Source organism: Chenopodium quinoa, unplaced genomic scaffold (genome assembly GCF_001683475.1).
Source record: "Chenopodium quinoa cultivar QQ74 unplaced genomic scaffold, ASM168347v1, whole genome shotgun sequence".
NCBI classification, from domain to species: domain Eukaryota; kingdom Viridiplantae; phylum Streptophyta; class Magnoliopsida; order Caryophyllales; family Amaranthaceae; genus Chenopodium; species Chenopodium quinoa.
The window spans coordinates 4,533,451-4,553,181 of record NW_018745684.1 but is presented as its reverse complement, the minus strand read 5'-3'; the positions used below and the strand labels follow the sequence as shown (position 1 = coordinate 4,553,181).

Genomic DNA, 19,731 nt, shown 5'->3' with positions numbered 1-19,731 from the left:
TTTTGCCCTTTAAAATTCAATCTAAGTTGGGGTTGTCCTTAGAGATTGGTTAGGAAATCATAGTCGTATGCAAAACTTTTCTTACTGAGGCTATAGCCCATCGTAATTGTCATTTTTTAGCCAAAGAACATAATGATCATATTCTTATTGAAGGTGATAATCTAACACAACACTAGCTCTGTTTGTGATCCTTGCAGGAAGTTTTAATAATAACCTGTGAAGTCCCAAAACGTTTTTCGTGAACATAATATATTGTCTCTTTTAGCTAATCTACTCCGACCCGTCAAAATATTGACCCGTTCATGGGTATCATATTTTCATTTTTTTATTACTACTAGATAGATTAGGACATGTAAGGCTGGGCACGGGCCAGGTTGGCCCGTGTGTGGCCCGGCCCGGCACGATCTCCGACGCGGCACGGCACGCCAGCTGGCCCGGCCTGGCACGGTGGTCGCCGGGCATGCCGTGGGCCGTGCCACGGATAGGGACTTGGTTTTTCCAGCAAGGCCCGGCACGAGCCCGCGTTCCAACGACTCTAAAACGGCTATAATGTTGTTGCCTCTCTTTGTCTCTAACGGCCATTAACGACTAATTTTTCCCAAATTCCATATAAATACCAATTTTCATTCACTTCCCAAATCACAAATTCACAATCTCTTTTCTTAATCTCTTATATTCTCTAATAATCCTTAATCTCTTATATTCTCTAATAATTCTCTTAAATTCTCTAAATATTATTTCTTAATATCGAAAAAAATTAAAAAATCGTAATCGTAATTAGTGGAAAGCGTTGAAGCACGGTTGTAAGATCTAAACTAATCTTCAATTTATTATTGTTGTTATTGTTATTATTACAATTATTGTTATTAATTATTATTGTTGTTATTGTTATTGTTATAATTGTTGTTATTAATTATTATTATTATTGTTATTATTATTGTTAAAATTGTTGTTGTTAATTATTATTATTGTTAATTAGTTATTATTAAAATTATTATTGTTAATTATGGCATCGAACAACCCATCATCTAGGGGGAAAGCCCGACTTGTCCGTGGTAGTAGTTCTAGGAAATCACCTAATCCAACGAGCCCCCAAATTCCGAGTCCGTCCATTCCAACCAATGACCCCGGTAACGTCCCCCTAGGCTTTGCCAATTTAGGCACGATGGTACTTCCGGTTTTCAACCTATAACATGGATAATATGCCCGGATTTCCACCACCAAACCAATTTCCACAACCAAACCAATTTCCACAATTCGGTCAATTCCCACCTAATTTCTTTGACCCACGAAGTTTTTATTCTAGCCAAAGTAGCCAACAAGATACCCTAAATGCCTCCGATTCTACTACTAACCAACAAATCCCCGATTCTACAAACACCCAATTCCCAAACACACATGATGAATGGTTAACCGAAAGTGAGATGGTACATATCAAAAAGCCGCAAAAGTGATGTATGGCGTTATTTCCTCCTAAATAAAGACCAAACAAGAGCAAAATGTAAAATATGTGGTCATACATACTCGGCACAATCCAAATCCGGGACGACACACTTAAGTAGACACATGAGAAATTGTGCAAAACCAGCTATTGATCCAACCCAGCCAAAAATTTCCCAATTCCATCCACACGGCTTTACCTACAACTATGAGAGGGATAGGGATGAACTAGGGAAAATGATAGTACACGCCGAACAACCTTTTCTTTTCTCCGAAAGTGACCCATTTAACACTTTCATTAACAAAGCATTACAACCCCAACATAAAAGAATCTCTAGGAAAACCGTTCGTTCCGCCGCCATGAAAAACTTTCTAGAGTACAAAATGCGGTTACAAGACGAATTGAGTAAACTTAAATGTTGAGTGTCTTTGACTGTCGATTCTTGGGATAGTGGTTATAAATATTACTATTTATGTGTGACTTGCCATTGGGTAGATGATCAATGGTTGTTACAAAAACGAATAATCCATTTTAAAATGCTGGAATACCCCCACACCGGTATTAACATTGCTCACCATTTAATGGAAGCAATAAATGAATACAACTTTTGAGAAAAAATCATGTCTGTGACATTTGACAATGCAACCTCAATGACATATACTTAGACCTAGCAAATGTGTCGTGTCATGTCGTGTTCGTTTTCGTGTCAGAAATTAAACGGGTTGGGGAAGGTCAACACTAATCTGACCCATTTAATAAACGTGTCGTGTCGTGTTGACCCAATTAATTAATTGTGTTGAAAACCCTTAACACTAACCCGCTTTTTTCGTATTCGGTTTGTGTCGTGTTGTCGTGTTGAATTGAAAAATATTGGTCTTATTCAATATATTTATTAATAATTCCATAAATTATTTGGTTTTTATATTAGGCGGGTTGGGTCGTGTTAATTTCGTATTGAGAATCTCAACACTAACCCAACCTGTTTAATTAAACGTGTCGTGTCGTGTTGACCCGTTTAATTAAACATGTTGAAAACCTTGACACTAACCCGTTTTTTCCGTGTTCGGTTCATGTCGTGTTGACGTGTCATGTCAGTTTTTGCCAGCTCTACATATACTGCTAATTATGTCAAACAAAACTTGACCGATGTAATATTAGATGGTGATGCACTTCATACTAGATGTGTTTGCCATGTTCTTAACTTGTGTGTACAGGATGGAATTAGAGCAATTGGTCCATACTACACCAAAATTAGAGATGCTATTATGTCTATTAATAGCTCAAACATGAGATACCAAGAATGGAAGAGTTTTCTAAGACAACAAAAGATAAGAGCAATAAAAATCAAAACCGATAGCCTAACTAGGTGGAATTCCACCTATGACATGCACTACTAGAAATGGGTTGTTTTCCGACGGACCTTAAATTCCGTCGGAAAATTACGAATTTCCGACGAAATTTGATCCCTCAGAATATTCCGTCGGAAAATACCATTTCCGACGGAATTTCCCTCGGAAATATTCCGACGGAATTTCCCTCGGAAATATTCCGACGGAAATTAATTTTGTCGGAACAAATAACTTCCGACGGAATATTCCCTCGGAATGTTTTCCGCGGAACTTAATTCTGTCAGAATTACAAGTTTCTGACGGAATTTTTCCCTCGGAAAATATCTTCCGACAGAAAATTCCGTCGGAAGCTATTACTTCCGACGGAATTAATTTCCGTCGGAACATGTTATCATCATATAGGATCCTCTTTCTCTTTCTCTCTCCTTCTCTTAATAATCTGCTTCTTCTCTCTCCTCTTTTATTTCCTCTTCTTCTCTTTCCTCTTCTCTTTGCTCTTCTTCTTTCCTCTTCTCTCCCCTCTTCTCTCACCACCGCCTCTCATTTTCTTTCTCCTCTCCTCTCACAAGCCTATCACCGGCCACAACAACACCGAGCAACACCTACATCCTCTAGCAAATTTGAGCCAAATCCCCTCATTTTCGAGCAAAAAAATGAACCAAATACCCTAGGAAATCTGAGCAAAGAACGAACCAAAAAAATCAAGCAAAAATCCCCCCATATTCGAGCAATGAACCACAGAATATTCAATGAAAAAATTAGAGGAATTTCGCAACCCAATTCTCCAGCAGTTCGAGCTAACTGTAGCAAAATAATTGAAATTCGACATGCACCACTTCGTTCGTCCAGCGTTTGCAGATCTGTTATCGCCCATTTTTTACGTTTTTTTCTATTTGTATTCTGTTTTTTTAATTAATTTGCATAGATCAGGTATTTTTTTCAATATTTTTGTTTTGTTCCGATTTGTATTCGTTCGTTTGCTCCAATTTGTATAGAATACGATTTTTTTGTTCTGATTTGTATTCTGAATTGTATTTTATTTCAATTTGTATAGATCTGTTTTTTTTTCAATATTTTTTGTTCTTTTTGGTTTTTTTTTATTCCGAATTGTATTCGGAAAAATGGATTGGTGGAATGGTGGTGGTGGGTTAGGGGGTGGCGGTGGGGTGGGTTGTGGTGGTCGTGGTTTGGGGTGTTTGGGTGGTAGATCTGGATTTAGGTTGGTTAGGGTTAAGTGGGGGGGTTAAGGTGGTGGGTGGTCCGGTTAGGGTGGGGGTACTGGGTTGTGGTGGTGGGTTAAGTGAGGTAGGTTAAGGTGGGGGTATTGGGTGGGTACGGTTTTAGGTGGGGTGGTGGTGGGTGGGTACGGTTGGTGGGTGGAGATGGGGTTAGTTGTAGGGTTTGGGTGGGGTGGTCTGGGTGGGTTGGAGGTGGCTAGGGCTGGTGGTGGGTTCGGGTAAGGTGGGTGGGAGGGTTCAGGCTAGGGCTGGTGGTGGGTGGGGCTGTTTTTTTTTTTTTTATTAACATTTCCGACGGAAATTTCCGTCGGAAGGAAGTAGATTCCGACGGAATATTCCGTCGGAAGAGGTATATTCCGACGGAATCTTTTCCGTCGGAAAATTGCGACGGACTCTCGATTAAAGTCAAAAACAGCGCCGACAGAAATAAATCCGTCAGAAACTAGCCTTCCAACGGAAATTCCGTCGGAAAAGGTCGAATTTCCTACAAAGGGTTTTGCGACAGACTGATTTCGACGGAATTCCGTCGGAAGACCAATTTCCAATGGAATTTCCGATGTTTCCGACGGATTTTTTCCGTCGGAATCAAGCTGTTTCTTGTAGTGATGTTAACCAAGGCAATTGAGTACAAGAATCCGTTAACAATTGTTTACAACAGAAAATTTCCATACACTGCTATATATGAGGATGATTGGGATAAATGTGAACGTTATGTGCAATTTTTACAGTTATTATATAACATGACGTATTGTTTTTATTCTGTTTATAATCCTTGTGCTCAAAAGTTTCTTTCAAATGCATGTTTACTCGCCCAACTTTTCGCTGATCATCGCAACCAAAGTGATTATGATCAGTATCTTCCAGCAATGGAAACAAAGTGGCGTAAATATTATAGTGAAATTCTTTTGATTTATATTTTTGCTTCCATATTAGATCCTAGGCAAAAGTATGAAAATACATTTATGTTAGTTGACATTTACTTTCAATGCATGCTTCTTGACGATGATGTAGATACCTATAAGACTAATGTGAAGGATCAGTTTTTTGCTTGATATAGAGTCTATGAAACCAAATATGGCACCGTTCCTCGCTCAGGCCCTTCCCAACCATCCAAAAACGTAAGTAAGAAGGCCAAACATTTATTTTCACAAGCTACTAACTTGATTTCAAGGTTTTCAGGTGATTCATCAATAAGGAGAACGCAAAGCGATGTTTCGGAGATGCAATGTACCTGAGTTACGACTTCACTAAGGGCATGGACGACGATGAGATAAACAGCCTGACCTCCTTGCATGGTGGAAACAACAAAGCACGAAGCATCCAACTTTGGCGGCAATGGCACAAGACATTCTTGGTATCCAAGTCTCCTCCGTTGCCTCCGAACGAGCTTTCAGTGCATCCGGGAGGGTTTAGACGATAGAAAAACAAGTCTGAAACCCGAAACACTTGAAATGTGCGTGTGTTTCAAAGATTGGTTGGATGCGAAAACCGCTCACAAGACCGTTCTTACGACGACAACGATGAAGGAACCTCAGCTTCCGACCGTTCAGGTTCGGCTAGTTCCCAATCTATGCAACTAGCTGATGACCTTGAAGCCGAAGCCGAAGACGAAGACAAAGACGACCAAGAAGAAGAAGAAGAATAGACATTTTTGTATATTGTACAATTTTTATCATTATCAATATTATCATTTTACGATTTTTATCATTATCCAATTTTGTTTAATATCCTTGTACGATTTTTATCATTATTATCATTGCACAATTTTTTCAAGTAATAATAATATGAAGTATGCATTATTCACATCCAAAGTCCAATTTGCCTTTTTTTCCCGTTAAGTTATAATTTGTAAATTAATATAACAAAAAAAAAATTATAATAATTAATAATTAATAATACAAAAATAAATATAATAAATTATAAACATTAAACTATAATGTAGTAGTATAAACTAAATATATAAATATAAATATTAAATATAGAAAATAATAAAATATAAATATAAAACTTAATTTATTTTAGAAAAATAATAATATAAGATTATAAGTTATAAACTATCAATAAATAATAAAAAAAAAAAATAATAAAAAGAAAAGGCAGCAGTCCAGCAGCGGCCCGTCAGGTCAGCCCACCAGGCTAGCCCAGCAGACCAGCATGCAGGCTAGCACACAGGCCAGCCCGGCACGAGCCCACTTGGCACGTGGGCCATGTCGTGGGTTGGCCTGCGAATTTGGATGGCACGGCACGACATGCCTCCTGCAGCACGGTGGCACGGCACGGCACGGCTCGCCGGAGACCGTGGCCTGCTAGGCACATCCCGCGGCGACACGACCCGGCACGATGCACACCTTTACTGGACACGTCTTGTAAAAAGACTACTTAATCTTCACCACCATGTATCTTACTTTAATTAAAAATAATAATAAAAAATTGACTGTATTTTTTCCATTTTCTCCACAAGGCAGCAACTTGTTCATCTGATTGAATTCAGAAATAGAGAGAGAAAGTGAAAGAGAGAGGAGGTAGAAAGAGATGACTGTAGCAGCAGGTATTGGGTATGCATTAATAGCATTAGGCCCTTCTCTATCACTCTTTATTTCTGTCATCGCCAAAAAACCTTTCTTGATCCTCACCGTTCTCTCCAGGTATTTCTCTCCATTTTCCATTTTTTTCCTTTTCTGTCTCATTGCATTTTATTTCTCATTAATGCAATTGAACCCAGAAAATGAACTGGGTAGTTTTTAATTTTAATGGGTTTTATTCAATGTTCTTTAATCATCCTTAATTGTTGTGATTACTATGTCAACTGTATGTACTTCGTATTAGATTAGTGATTTTGCAAACTAAAGAGATTATTTAGTTTTATGCCTTCTGTATTGTTGGTTCATTAATTTTCTGTTTAATTGTTACATTATTTTATTTATAATGAGTTTTGTGCTTTTGTTGATTGTTTGGCTGAGGTTCTTCTTTGTATTGAGTTGTGATGGTTTGTATGTTACACCATTTCAGCAGGCCTTAGGGTTTTTATGCTATTTTGTCGATGTTTCGAGAACCTATAGTACAATGAAATAATACAGATCAATTGCTAAATTTGATTACTCCTAGACAGTAAGAATGAGATCAGAGAGAACAATGAAACCGTGCTTGATGGTTAATTGCTTGCTGTTTGGTTTGAGATAGGAGAAATAATTCTTGTGATACAGGAAAGAAAGGAGCTATGTGCCAGAGAGGTTTTTGTTGGTTCCAAGATGAATGCCCAATGCTTAGAGGTTTTTGTGTGGAATGATCAAAGAGATATCCCTCTTCTTGAGAGTTGCGAGATCTTTGAGCTATTCATTTCCGTTAGGCATATTATCTTTTGCTTAGTAGCAAAGTTGGAGACAGAGACAGACAGTTTTTGGAGTTTGGAGCATGGGAGTAGTTTAGCAGAAACTTAGTCTTATAGGAATGAAATTTGCCGATTGAGCAGTCATGTGTATTCGCCTGAGCTATTGATTACCACCTAAGATTCACTTCGTACCTGAGGTTTTGAATGGCAACCTTAGCTTTACTTCTTAGAAGCCTGGGTTATTAAATAGCCACCTTAGATTTCACTTCTTAGTAATTTGAAGATTTTACATGGAGATTATCATCTTTATTGCCTACCATACCATACCATACCATATCCTAGGTATTAAATAGCCACCTATGGATTACCATGACATTCCAATGTTTTTAAGGAGGTTTCTTTCCTTAACCATGCAGCTGCAAAGAGGCTCTTTTAGCCTTAACCTTGCAATCAAAAAAAGGTTTCTCCATCAGACCCTTTATTTTAGAGGCAATTGACTGACTTACTACTTTACAATAATAAGAGAAGTCAAGGATATTTTAGGGGAACATTTGCTGTAAAGAAAGGAGAGGCATTACCTTTCTTTATAAAGCTCCTTTGTTATTGTTTTGCCTACTTAAATTAATATTGAATTGTTTTTATCCTGCCCTCAATCACTAGCAATTCCAAATTCATGTTAGCTAGTTGCAGGAACTATCCAAACTAACTTAATCTTTCCAGATTCACAAACTGACCACATTAGTAATTCTAATTCTAACTTTTATTTTATTATGGAGGAACTGAAACCTTCCATCAGGATTTCTGACTAATGCGTAGCAACTTCCTACTCCAGCTGGAAAATGGGAATTGTTTATTAAGAGCTGATCTTTATTGCTATATTGAAAACTTAGTTAATATTTGTCACTAGTGCTTGACTACAAAGTTGTCCTCAAGCAGGTATTCTTATACACCAGATTATGGTATTAAGAAGAGGGGGATATATATGTAAGTAGATATGTTTGCAGCAATTTTGAAATGTTAGCTTTTGTTGTGGACATTTGTTCTCTAGATCTTTGTTTCTATGGTGTATTAGCAAAGTGATTTTTTTTTAAAAAAGTTCTTTTCTAAATCTGATTTTAAATTAACTTAGACGATCATTGGAGTTGTTTCCATTATACTACAGCTGAAAAATATATTTATGCTCAAGGTTTTGGTTTGTTATTGATGTTACTTTAAGCTGAGGGTTCTCAGTTTTCTTTTCTGAAAATTGAAGTTACTCTTAGGAGTTAGATGTGAAAATATAATGCTCTGATCCTATGGAAAATATTCAACTTAGAGGCCAATCAACTATTGGATCTGTTTAAGCTTATCATAATTGTACTTCATATAGTTAGAGACTTAGAGTGACTTTAGGTGAAGCCATGATGGTGTGCCTTTGTCATACAATACTTAATCTCTGTTGTCCAGACTAGAAGGTTGTTAGATTATTGTTTGAGTTCTTGTAAGTAGCTGCATTAAAGTAGTATTTGGGTTCTGTTAGGATAATGAATGGACAAATGTTGCCCTCAATTTTGTCTCACTTGTCTTTTATTTGGATTTTCAGCACACTACTATGGCTGGTGAGTTTGATTATGCTTTCAGGGCTTTGGAGGGGTTTTTTGCCTTTCAAGTCAACAGCATGGTGGCCGTATGCAATTCTTGTCTTTACATCTGTTTGCTTTCAGGAAGGACTTCGTATTCTTCTATGGAAAGCTTACCTGTATGTAACTATGTTTCCTTGTATATTGTGTCTCATATACATTTACTGATTCTAATGTATTTTTGAGTTATTTATCTCTTTTGTAACGGGAGAGTACTCTCATAGAGCCATAGTACATCTTACCTTTTTCTTTGCTATATCTTTCAAATTTCATCCATTATAATTTTTTTTCGTTTCTATTTTCTATAAGAAAATAAATATCAGATGAAATCCACTAAGAAGTGGTGGGCGTAATCGAGTAAATGTTTTGCGTTATATGTTAAGAAAAGGATAAAAAGAGCAATAATTTAGTGTATTAGTTGCCTCTGGAGTGAGGAACCTATAAGTATACTTTTGAAGCTTTTGTAGGTTGTTTCAGTTGAATGTTCTTTAGTGTTATTTTTGAAAATTTTGGTCTGATCATTTAAGAACAGCTGGTTCAGTATAGCTTAGCCTCTAAAAAGACACTTTCCTTTCATGCTGGGGTCCATGTGGAAGATGAAATTTAATAAAATGATAACTGATACTTCTTTCTTTCTTTCTTTTTTTTTTTTTTTGGGTCATCACTCATCTTCTTACATGTAAACCTTGCGCAGGAGGTTGGAGGACATGTTGGATGCATTTGCTGATAGGCTTTCGAAACCTCGCCTGTTTCTGACTGATAAGATGCAAATTGCTTTAGGTAATCAGGAAATATTTTGTTATATGGATAAGTGCCAATGAAGCCGTTGCTATGTTAATCTGACATACTCTTTGGACTTTGGAATTTTTTTTCCCTTGTGAATTATTATTGTTTCCAATTTTGTTGGTTTCTGTGATGTACATTGTTTTTTTTTTTTTTTTTTTTTCTTGACCTCAATATATTGTTTAAGCTATGAGCTAAGTTGCTAAATTGTTCGCCTATATATCTCTGTGGGGAAAGGGGGGAAGCTGCGAAGTAGGTAGTAGATTTGTCCTTGAATTTAACTTTTGCAGATGCTGCTTTAGGAATAATGGCCAGTGAAGAAAATCTGACTTTTGGTTGTCAGAACTAGCAAGGAGGGTGTCTTGGGGATTTTAAACTATAGAACCTAGATTCTATCCACTGAGTTTTGGGCAGCAGCCAGTCTGTTTCTGATTGTCTGGATTCATATCTTCTTCATGGAGTCTTAAATGCATGTTATTATCCTGCTAAATTATGCTAAAATATGGCCAGTAGTGACAATACTTAATCTCCAGCAGCTGATTTTAAATTTTGTGCCCTTGGTGGCTTTGTATTTCTGAGACAATAACAGTAGTGCATTAAGGAAACAAGTGTGTTGCTATTTCTATGTATAGATATTAATTATTCCTATTTTGGGGTTCTTTTTCATGATGTAAATATGATGTAGTATATCTTGTGCTTTTGTTGAACAGACTAATAGTTCTAATCCAGTTCATGTGCTTTTTCTTCAAATCAATTGCAAGCAGCTGGTGGCTTAGGTCATGGTGTGGCTCATGCTGTTTTTTTCTGCCTTAGCCTCTTGACACCTTCATTTGGACCTGCAACTTACTATGCTGACAGATGCACATGGATGCCTTTCTTTCTTATTTCGGGTTAGTCAGCTTTCAATAGATTTTCCTTTCAGTTTGTACATACGTATGAATGGGTAAAGTTGCCGCAGGCCCTTTAATCTCTCTTTTGGTGCTTTTCGGAAGCACTGAGGGCTGTATGGGAGGGAGGGGAAGGAGTTTCTTGTAGGTGACCTAAAATACAGTGGCTCTCCCAACATTTAGAAAAAGTACACAGTTTTTTCACATCCTAAAGAAATGATAGATTCAACTGATAGATTCCATCAAAAAGAACTATATTGTTTAAAATTATATCTATACATAGTATTGGTGGTAGGGGAGTGTAAAACTATGAATATGTTGCTACAGAAACTCAACCTCTGTAAGATCTTTTTTCTGTTGCATTTAAACAAAATTTTATTAAAAATTCATGAGACTCATGACTGTTCTTTCCTCTATAATCATATTTCAAATGCTTCTAAATTGTCAAAATAAATTCTTATTGACCATATCTTATTAACTTGAAAACATGGATAAATTTTGTATGATAACCTTCAAGGTGAAATATACCTTTTTATCTAGTCAAACATCAAGGTACACCCTGTAATTTCTTTAGTTTTTAAGGTTGTTTATGTGAGTGTCTGTATTGATGGGGTAGGGATAAACAGCTATGAGGTTTATTTTACTTCTGTTTATTTACTTTGGTTATCATCTGAAACACTCATATTGTTGATTTGTACATGGCAGCTATTATTGCTCTTGCATTTGTTACCATTCATACATTCTCAATGGTGATTGCCTTCAACGGATATGCTGAATCGAAGAGAGTTGATCAGTATTTTGTTCCTATAGTTCATCTGATTGCCGGAATGCTGGTATACTTGCACACCCTGCTATTTAGTTCAGCGTATATACTTACATTTATTGTGGTATAACGAATAATGTGCGCATTATTCTGCATGAAATGTGTGACTATTCCTATTAGCATAACATGATCATTTTGTTGTTATGTGGTCTCTGTTATGGCTGTTCATAATAACTTAAGCATTATGTAGTATTGCTGAGAAAGTGAAATTGTGCTAGTTGTGAAAGGGATTACTTGTACTGGGATCCAAATCATTTGGTCATGGATTTATCTAACCAGAACAATAAATAGGTGGGAAGTGTGTTGTTTGTTGGCCAGGGTTTAGGATAGAGTTGTCGGAGATGAGAGAGAAGGTCAGAAGAGGATTTTTGTACCTTCATAAACTTCATTATGAGGGAGGGAAGAGGGATGATGGACATTTTTCAAAGAGCGGACATATATCCACTCGAATAAATACTTCTGTAAAATCATTCCTCATATGCTAAAAGTTGTATAAAATTACTCAGTTCTAATACGAGTATATGAGATGTCTATACTTTTGTTGGTATAGATTTTAACAATTTTTTTTTAAAAAATTGTGGTCTTTGGAGCAATAATCATTAGCTTGTCAACGTAGACACAGATAGGGGCAACTTTCTATTTAGTAATGTGATTATTGTTGAGAACTGGGTGATTTTATATTGGAGTGTTTTGCAATTTTATAAATTTAATTCAGTATTTTGTCTGCCTTGACATTAGATCTTGTTGTGTTTCAAGCTATTGTAATATATTGCGGTTTATCTGCTGACATAAATAAAAAACTCTGCTCTCTGTATTTTTTTTTTCCAGACACTCATTAATTTTGCTCCTGGTGGGTGCATCATTTCCATTCCTTTGCTGTATTTTATGGCTGCGTTGACACTGATTCATTGTGGGAAGATGGCGTGGAGAAGATTAGTTGATGAACAGCGTAGAGGGATTACTTTGCAGTAGTCGGTCATCTTTCTTACAAACTCAGTTACTTTGCCAGTCCCACAATACTTCCTTAATTAACCCATACTCTTCAAGTACGCTATAGAATCTTCCTCCAACAAATTTGCGAATCTATATCGTTTAGATTTTTCTCTTTTGAGCAATCCAATATCCAATTATAGTCGAGATAAATGGTCAGATTCATTGAGGTTCAGACAAAAGGCTGAACGAGTGCAGTCTTTTAAAAAAATTTACTGTAGGATATATGCTTTAACAATTACTGTTGACTTGTAAATTTCATATTTAGCCTAATTCATATGCTGCTTACTATTACCTTGTAAAATACGTAGTATATCATTGTAACCTCAATCATTCAACATGCTCTTTTATTTCCCCCTTTTGGTGTGATTGTATGAGTTTCCTTCTGTAGTAAGGAGCTAAAAGATTGAGGGAATGAGCAAATGCACCAAGGGAATCGTCAAACACACAACAAAAAATAACTATTGAAGAACCTTCACCTTATCTAGACGGGATTTCTTCGGGGAAACAATAGGGAGGGTTATTGGGTTCGAGGAATGGGTCGTGCCAATTTTATGCCTTCTACCTTTCCTGTATACATCAGCTGTGAGATTTTGTGCAAAGGTTAAGGTTACAATTCACAAACAATGTGTCTCAAGTCTCATGAAGTACACAACTCGTAACATTTTCTCTACCAACTTGTACTTTTTTGCAATCTTTTGGAGCAAAAGCGCATAAAACTTTTTCTGGAACCATTGGAAATTTAGAATTGTAAGTTTCATATGTATAAACATACTTGGACAGATGACTTTATTATCACTTTATTTACAGCACTGAAGACTAGAAGAGCATGGTATAAAGGCGAAAGAAAACTAATACTTCGTACATCAGTTATGGAGTTTGTGGAAAACTGCTAGAATTTTTCTTGCGCAGCCAAAACCTATTTACACCTGTTACCGATATCTAAATGGAGGGAATTACAACGAAGATCAGCTCAGCTAACCTTGAAATTCATACTTGTATTTCTTTATCACTATCACTAAGCAAAATAATGAAGGAACGATATCTGCAGCACATATTATACGGATACAAACGCCTAAAGGGAAGGGGGGAAATTTTTGTATCTCAAATCTCTAATCAATAATATACTCGTTCATGTTAGCATGAGTATTTATTTGTGAAAGACCTTCCAAATCTCTCTATCAGTCATCTCTTTAACTAAATGAACTCCAAAAATGTTCTCATCGACTATATTTCTCAAATGCCGAGCTCCACTGTTGAAGCCAACGTAATTCCTCTTTGTTGCTAGATATAGAACTCCATAAGGAGGCCTAAGACACTGGTAAAACAAAACACAGTAAAAGCGTTTCAGTAAACAACATAATTTAAGAGAGTTGCATAATGAACCAGGCAAACTAATAAGAAACATTAATAGTGAACGAATGGACCTAACCTTTTTAATCAGTGCATAGAGTTTCTTCAGAGAGGTTACTGAGCAAGGAATCTCAGTCATCAAAACAACATCGTAGCCACAATCCCCATGGTCTGATTCACTAGCCCTTTCCCAAGCCCGACTTCCAGAAAGTTTCCGAGAACGCCTAGGTTTTGTTGAGGACTCTTGCCCAGTAACGCTGCCATCTTGGCTACTACATCCATCATTAAAATCATCCTCTGAAAAGCACATACTCATTCCAGGAGTAGCTTCAAAAGCATCATTTCTCACAACAGATAAGACAGAGGGTAGCTCTTCCCAGTCCCCAGCATAAAAATGCACAGCGGGAGCCAAAGGTTGCCTAGATGGAGTCACAGGCCCCTCAGGTTGGCGACTTTGTCGGTCTCTAGCATGCTCCAAATTAGCCAGGACATTGGGAATGGTTGCACATCTAATAGTTTCTGCATTTATGTCTTGAAAATGCACAGTACATGCACCCTGCATTTGGTGACAAGACAGTTGATAAGTTATAGACACTACTGCGATCGTTCTGTCCATATATTTGATCTCAGGGAAGGAAAAAAAAAAAAACAAACATGAGGTTATTATCTCTCAATCATATTTGCTTAAAATAGTGCCACTATGAAAATTCAACAATGTTTTTGGGAATTTCAAAGAAACCAAGTGGACAAAGTATTAAACAATCGAATGAAGTCCCCCCAACTTCCCCTCGCCCCCCCTCCCCCCACTCAGTCCCATGGTTTTATTCCTGGCACTCTTATTCAATACAAGAGGATTGATAGTCTGCAGATTTCTGCACAGGCTCAAGATCCAATGGGTAAAACAACAGTGACTTGGTGATCACTGAAACAGGGCTGAGAATCTAATATTTTACTCTCATGACATCCTCACCCCCAAACGTGGCCCTCCAAAACGGCCAAAAGTAGGAGCAGAGAAGAATATACAACTTTATTGGTGACAGAATCCAATAATATGGAAACAAAATAGCTTTCCCAGTACTGAAAGTCAGGTTCAGGGCCATTGGATTGTCCAGAAGGGCAACAAAGGGAATGTAATTATGCAATGAGTGGAATAGAACACAGCAGAAAGCAGGAAATTGATCAGTTTTATAAATGTCTATCATCTTATTGTTGATCAAATGTCATATCACTAAAAGGCTTCCCATATATCATCATGGAAAAAACAAAGAGCACAAATCTCCCCGATCAAAGTACATCACAGACAAGGATAAAATATTCACAAGGTTTCTCAAAATTCATCCCGATACAGAGATCTAAAATTTTCAGATTATGTAGTTGAAGTGTGGTGGAACATCATTCCAGCAGCAAAAAAATGGAGAAATATAAATTTTGCTAAAGCTCATCAAATAGAATACATATATACCTTCAAGCATGAAAATATACCAGGAAGCCCATAGCTGCAGGAAAGCTGTCACAAGAAAAATAAAAATTAATCAACTTTTGAAGTGAAACTTATAGAGAGATCGATTCAATAGGAGTGAAAATGAAAAAAATAGACCCCAAGAAATCAGCCAAAGATTTGGACTGAAATTCTTTGTACAAAACCTCAAATGGAAAAAATAATATTACTTCTAATAAAGCAAAGATTTCTGCCCATTATGTACACACCTCAAGCACTCTTTTGCCCCTGAAGCTTAATTGCCCATCACGGATCTCATGTTTAAGGACATTTACAAGATCAAACGAACTATCCCAGGGTTTGAGTGATGCTGCACATAAGATAAACTCATTTATTTATAATAAATGTTTATATTGACCTTTTTTTTAAAAAAAAAAAATTATATCAATCAACAAAAAAAGAAACTAAAAGAAGCATAAGTACAGGCTACAGAGGACATTAGAACTTTATAACAAGCATCAATTCACTAACCATCCATTTTTGAGCATATTGTTTCAAGCCCGCTGAAACCAACTATATCTGCAACATTAATCTTTCCCTGCAATACACAAGCAACTCATTAGTTTCATTGATCTAGGACACACAGTCTTGGGCATACATGTTTATAGCCAAGATGAGGCACACTGGAGCTTTAAAACTAAAATCATTCTTAAAGAGGTTATTTAATTACTTTTCCAAAACCTCAACTTGGAAAAGCTCAACAGAAAGAAAACACAGATTATATTGTATAGATACGGAGAAATGCTAATTTTCAGGCCACTGTAAGCTGGTTTGACAAATTACCATAGTATGCAAAAACGAAAGCCATACTGTCTACAGTCAACAGAAAGAATGAAGAACCGTAGTCCAGCTCACTTAGAAATTAGAAAGGCTGCTAAAATACCCCTTTTCAAATCGAAGTAAGGAATGTTCTGAGGCCATGCAATTCATTTTCTGTAGTCTAATGCTCAATGAGCTTCTCAACTGACAAGCTTGTGCCAAGGTATGTCTAAGTATCAATTAATCATTTGCATAAAAAACAAAGCCCTAAGGCCCTAACCAACTGTAGTCTTCAAATTTTTAAGAGCCCTATGCCATCAGCAAGGACAGCAACTGACTTATCAAAATTTCAATTACCCAATCCTCCAACATATGTTTAATGTAGCTCTCTTGTGAACAAATTCAAACCCAACATACCAATGTAAATCATATAAGATCCTCATTATCTTGGAAAGCAGATACACAATATCCATAGAAGAAAGAAGTTGGGGACAGAGGACAGACACATGAGAAACATGTCAATGAAGACACATTGGTGTTATCTGAAACATTTAGATGACTGCAAATGACATCAAAACAATCGAGCAAATGGTGGTAATAGAGAAGGTTGGTTTTATCACCAATGCATATTACTGATTTATTTAAGACATTATCAGGAGCTAGGACAGACCTGGATAAGATAGTAATAATTTAAAAACCCTCCTTCAACACTGGTCAGTTAGAAAGTGAAAAATCAGAAGAGGCAAGGTTGCTGGATGCCTGGATGCATACAGTCATTCAGATGAAATTACATGTTAGTAACTTAGTACTACTACGTTAAAGTTTTTTCGACCACAATAAAGCACTCCAACTTACAAATTTAAAATATCCAAGTATCAAAGTTTGGATTTATTCAAATTGCACGGCAACACCAACCAATCACTTCGAAGCAAATCTGATAAACAATCTGTTGGTCAAGACCAACACACTAAAAATTGGCACAACTCCAATCCATCACCAGGGCAGAAAAATCTATCCTCTCACCCAACTATGTGGATACTAAGTGACTTTGACATTTGCATAAATACTCTTTAATATTTCTATCAAATACTGCACTGAAATAACCACTAGTTGATTTATGAATTCTATAGGGCCTAAGCAGAAGTTTTATATTCCAAATACAACCAGTATGGTATACCAAATAACCTTAACTTTTGTACTTGCCCAATGTAAATTTAACAGAACAAAAAAATTTGATAACAAGTCCCAATGAAAAACCTTGAATGTATGGAGTCCTTGTCCATCAGCATTGTCTCCATCACCCTTGGAAGTTTGTACCACCTGAGATAAGATAACAAGCGAGTGAAGATGCTGCCGGATGGCCAAATCATTTCAAAAGTGATGCATCCTAGTATCTATCTACACTTCCATCATCGGTTAAAACAGGCAACAAAAAGAATTATAAAGTAACAGACTTCAACCAAGTTTTCAAAAGGTATTGAACAGTTCTTACCTTTGATGGGAGAATTTCAACAGCGGGTGGAGTAAATTGAGCATCTCTGTCTGAAACAGCAGAGATGCTGGGATTTCCTCGATCATGGGGCAACAAACCTGGTAAGCACTGTGCTAACAATGACGTGGCACGCATAATGCTTGATCCTCACACTCAAACAATTCTGTAAACACAAGAAACAACCAGCCCTACATATTCAAATCCTAAATAACATGAATAAGAAGATACTCCCTAATCACAAGTACAATGAATACACTTATTTTATAGCTCAAATAAAATTAGAGACTCATTTGTGTGATAAAACACACTTAAATTTGACATGAAATTGAACAAGTCTCCATATAACACAAATTAATTAATTTTTTTTTTTTTTATTTTTTTATTTTTTTTTATTTTTTTCTTTTTTGTTACACAAAAAATCCAACACTGAAAATTAGGCAAAATTTGAGATTACACGAGGAAAATCAGTAATTAAGAAAACCTTAATTAAAATCCAACAACCACATAAATCTCCATCAAATCTAATTTCCCCCATTTCTCTTAAGATCATGATAAAGAAAATCAATAATACAAACAACAATCAAGAAAAACCCCAGTAGAATTCGATGCACAAAACTAACAATTATGCCAAATCAATAACTACCCAACAACAAATTCACAAACCCCACTTCAGCAATCACATTTTCAAAGCACACCCAGAAAAAATCACATCAAAAACAAGCAAAATTGAAGCAGAAACAAATAAAATAAGAGTTGGGAAACTCACCAAAGAGCTGAAATTGACAAAGATGAACAAGAAATGAGAGTTGAAATCTGAAAATAATAGTGCTTAGAAATCAAACGAAGAATGGGGTAAGTAGGAGGAAAGGAGATCGCGTGGGATACCAGAAAAATGGGAAATAAAAATGGAAAGTCAAAAAGGGAGGAGGAGAAAAAAAGGAAAAGAAAAGAAGGTAAGCTGCTTACAGAGTGGAGAAAGAGAGGAGGACAGAGAGAAGCTTCGATTCAGAGTTCCTAGATAGTTTGGCAAACCCCATTGGCTCGTAAATTACTCCCTTTTAATTTGGTCATTATGTCGAGGTTGGTCGTGTGCTCTCGTGCTCTCTTGCTCATTCATCATTAGGTGTTAATATTCCCTCCGTTTAAAATTAAAAATTAGTTGTCAATGTAAGTTAGTGTGTCGAGAGTTATAGCCTAAATTACATCCAAGACATAAGATCAAATTTTGTGCACATTATTGGATGTAATACAAAGCAAAGTTGGTAGAAAATTTTACTAGGTATTTTCTAACTACTCCCCCATCCCTTAATTAAATGCCTACTTTCTTTATCATGTGAGTAATAAAATACTAGAAATAAGCATCTAATAAAGAGACGGAGGGAGTATTCTATTTTAAAGAAAGTGTTTTGTCCCACATTGGTGGGTATGAAAATTTTATCATATTGGATAAAGGGAATAAAAAACTTCAAATACTCTTTGCGTCTCTTTTTTTTTTTTTTTTTTTTTGGTAATTTGGTTGGAAAGAGTTCATGAGAGAAAAGAGTGATGGGACCAATTGTAGTTGGTGTAAGAGTATTTATGTATGGGGCAAACTTAAAGGAACGAATTAAAATTAAAAGTGGGACAAACTTAAAAGGATGGACTAAAAAGAAAAGTGGGGCAAATAAATAGGAACGTAAGAAGTAATTTAAGCTCTCTCGAGGTCCAAAGAATGGTGTCAAGACTATCAACCATGCAAAACCTAAGTCGACTTTTGTGCATATTAGTACCTTTTATTGACCCTTAAGTCCACTAAACGAAAAGAGATGGATAATCTTATAATAATATTGTTAAATTTAGTTTGAGTTTTATTATTCAAGATATATATTTTTTTATTTTTTTATTTTTGAATAGAGATATACTTTTTTATATACTAAAGTTGTTTTTGTCCCTAAAAGTTCTTAACAATCTAAATTTTAACATTATTATAAAATTTCAATTTAATCTTAATTCGTAATTTACACATAAGAAAATATTTATTCATGTGTGAATTTATTATATTCATTGCCTAACTATTTCAACACATGAATCATGAAATTGAAAGTTCCGACAAATTGGACTTAAATGGAGAAGATGGGTACACCAAATACTACTCAGTAACACCAATCATTGTGTACGTGTTATGTAGATAA

The 19,731-nt window shown here is 36.1% G+C and overlaps 2 protein-coding genes across 3 annotated transcripts; one reads left to right on the top strand and one right to left on the bottom strand.

The window, feature by feature from the left end:
* Positions 1 to 6,466: 6,466 nt before the first annotated feature.
* On the top strand, positions 6,467 to 12,814 carry LOC110718283 (gamma-secretase subunit APH1-like). Its single transcript, XM_021897121.1, has 6 exons — positions 6,467 to 6,673; positions 8,939 to 9,094; positions 9,670 to 9,755; positions 10,523 to 10,648; positions 11,351 to 11,478; positions 12,297 to 12,814. Exons 1-6 carry the CDS (start codon positions 6,561 to 6,563, stop codon positions 12,438 to 12,440), a joined length of 753 nt encoding a protein of 250 aa, XP_021752813.1. The 5' UTR covers positions 6,467 to 6,560; the 3' UTR covers positions 12,441 to 12,814.
* A 479-nt stretch (positions 12,815 to 13,293) lies between these two features.
* LOC110718282 lies at positions 13,294 to 18,701 on the bottom strand. Of its 2 annotated transcripts, none has more exons than XM_021897119.1 (9): positions 18,527 to 18,701; positions 18,327 to 18,388; positions 17,561 to 17,723; positions 17,326 to 17,388; positions 15,781 to 15,847; positions 15,519 to 15,619; positions 15,274 to 15,318; positions 13,891 to 14,367; positions 13,294 to 13,776 (listed from the first exon to the last, which is right to left on the bottom strand). In XM_021897119.1, the coding sequence occupies exons 3-9, from the start codon at positions 17,693 to 17,695 to the stop codon at positions 13,609 to 13,611; spliced, it is 1,056 nt and encodes a 351-aa protein (XP_021752811.1). In that variant the 5' UTR covers positions 17,696 to 17,723; positions 18,327 to 18,388; positions 18,527 to 18,701; the 3' UTR covers positions 13,294 to 13,608. The 2 variants fall into 2 exon arrangements, with proteins under 2 accessions (XP_021752811.1, XP_021752812.1); XM_021897120.1 differs by having other exon boundaries at positions 18,327 to 18,373.
* Between the last annotated feature and the right edge of the window lie 1,030 nt (positions 18,702 to 19,731).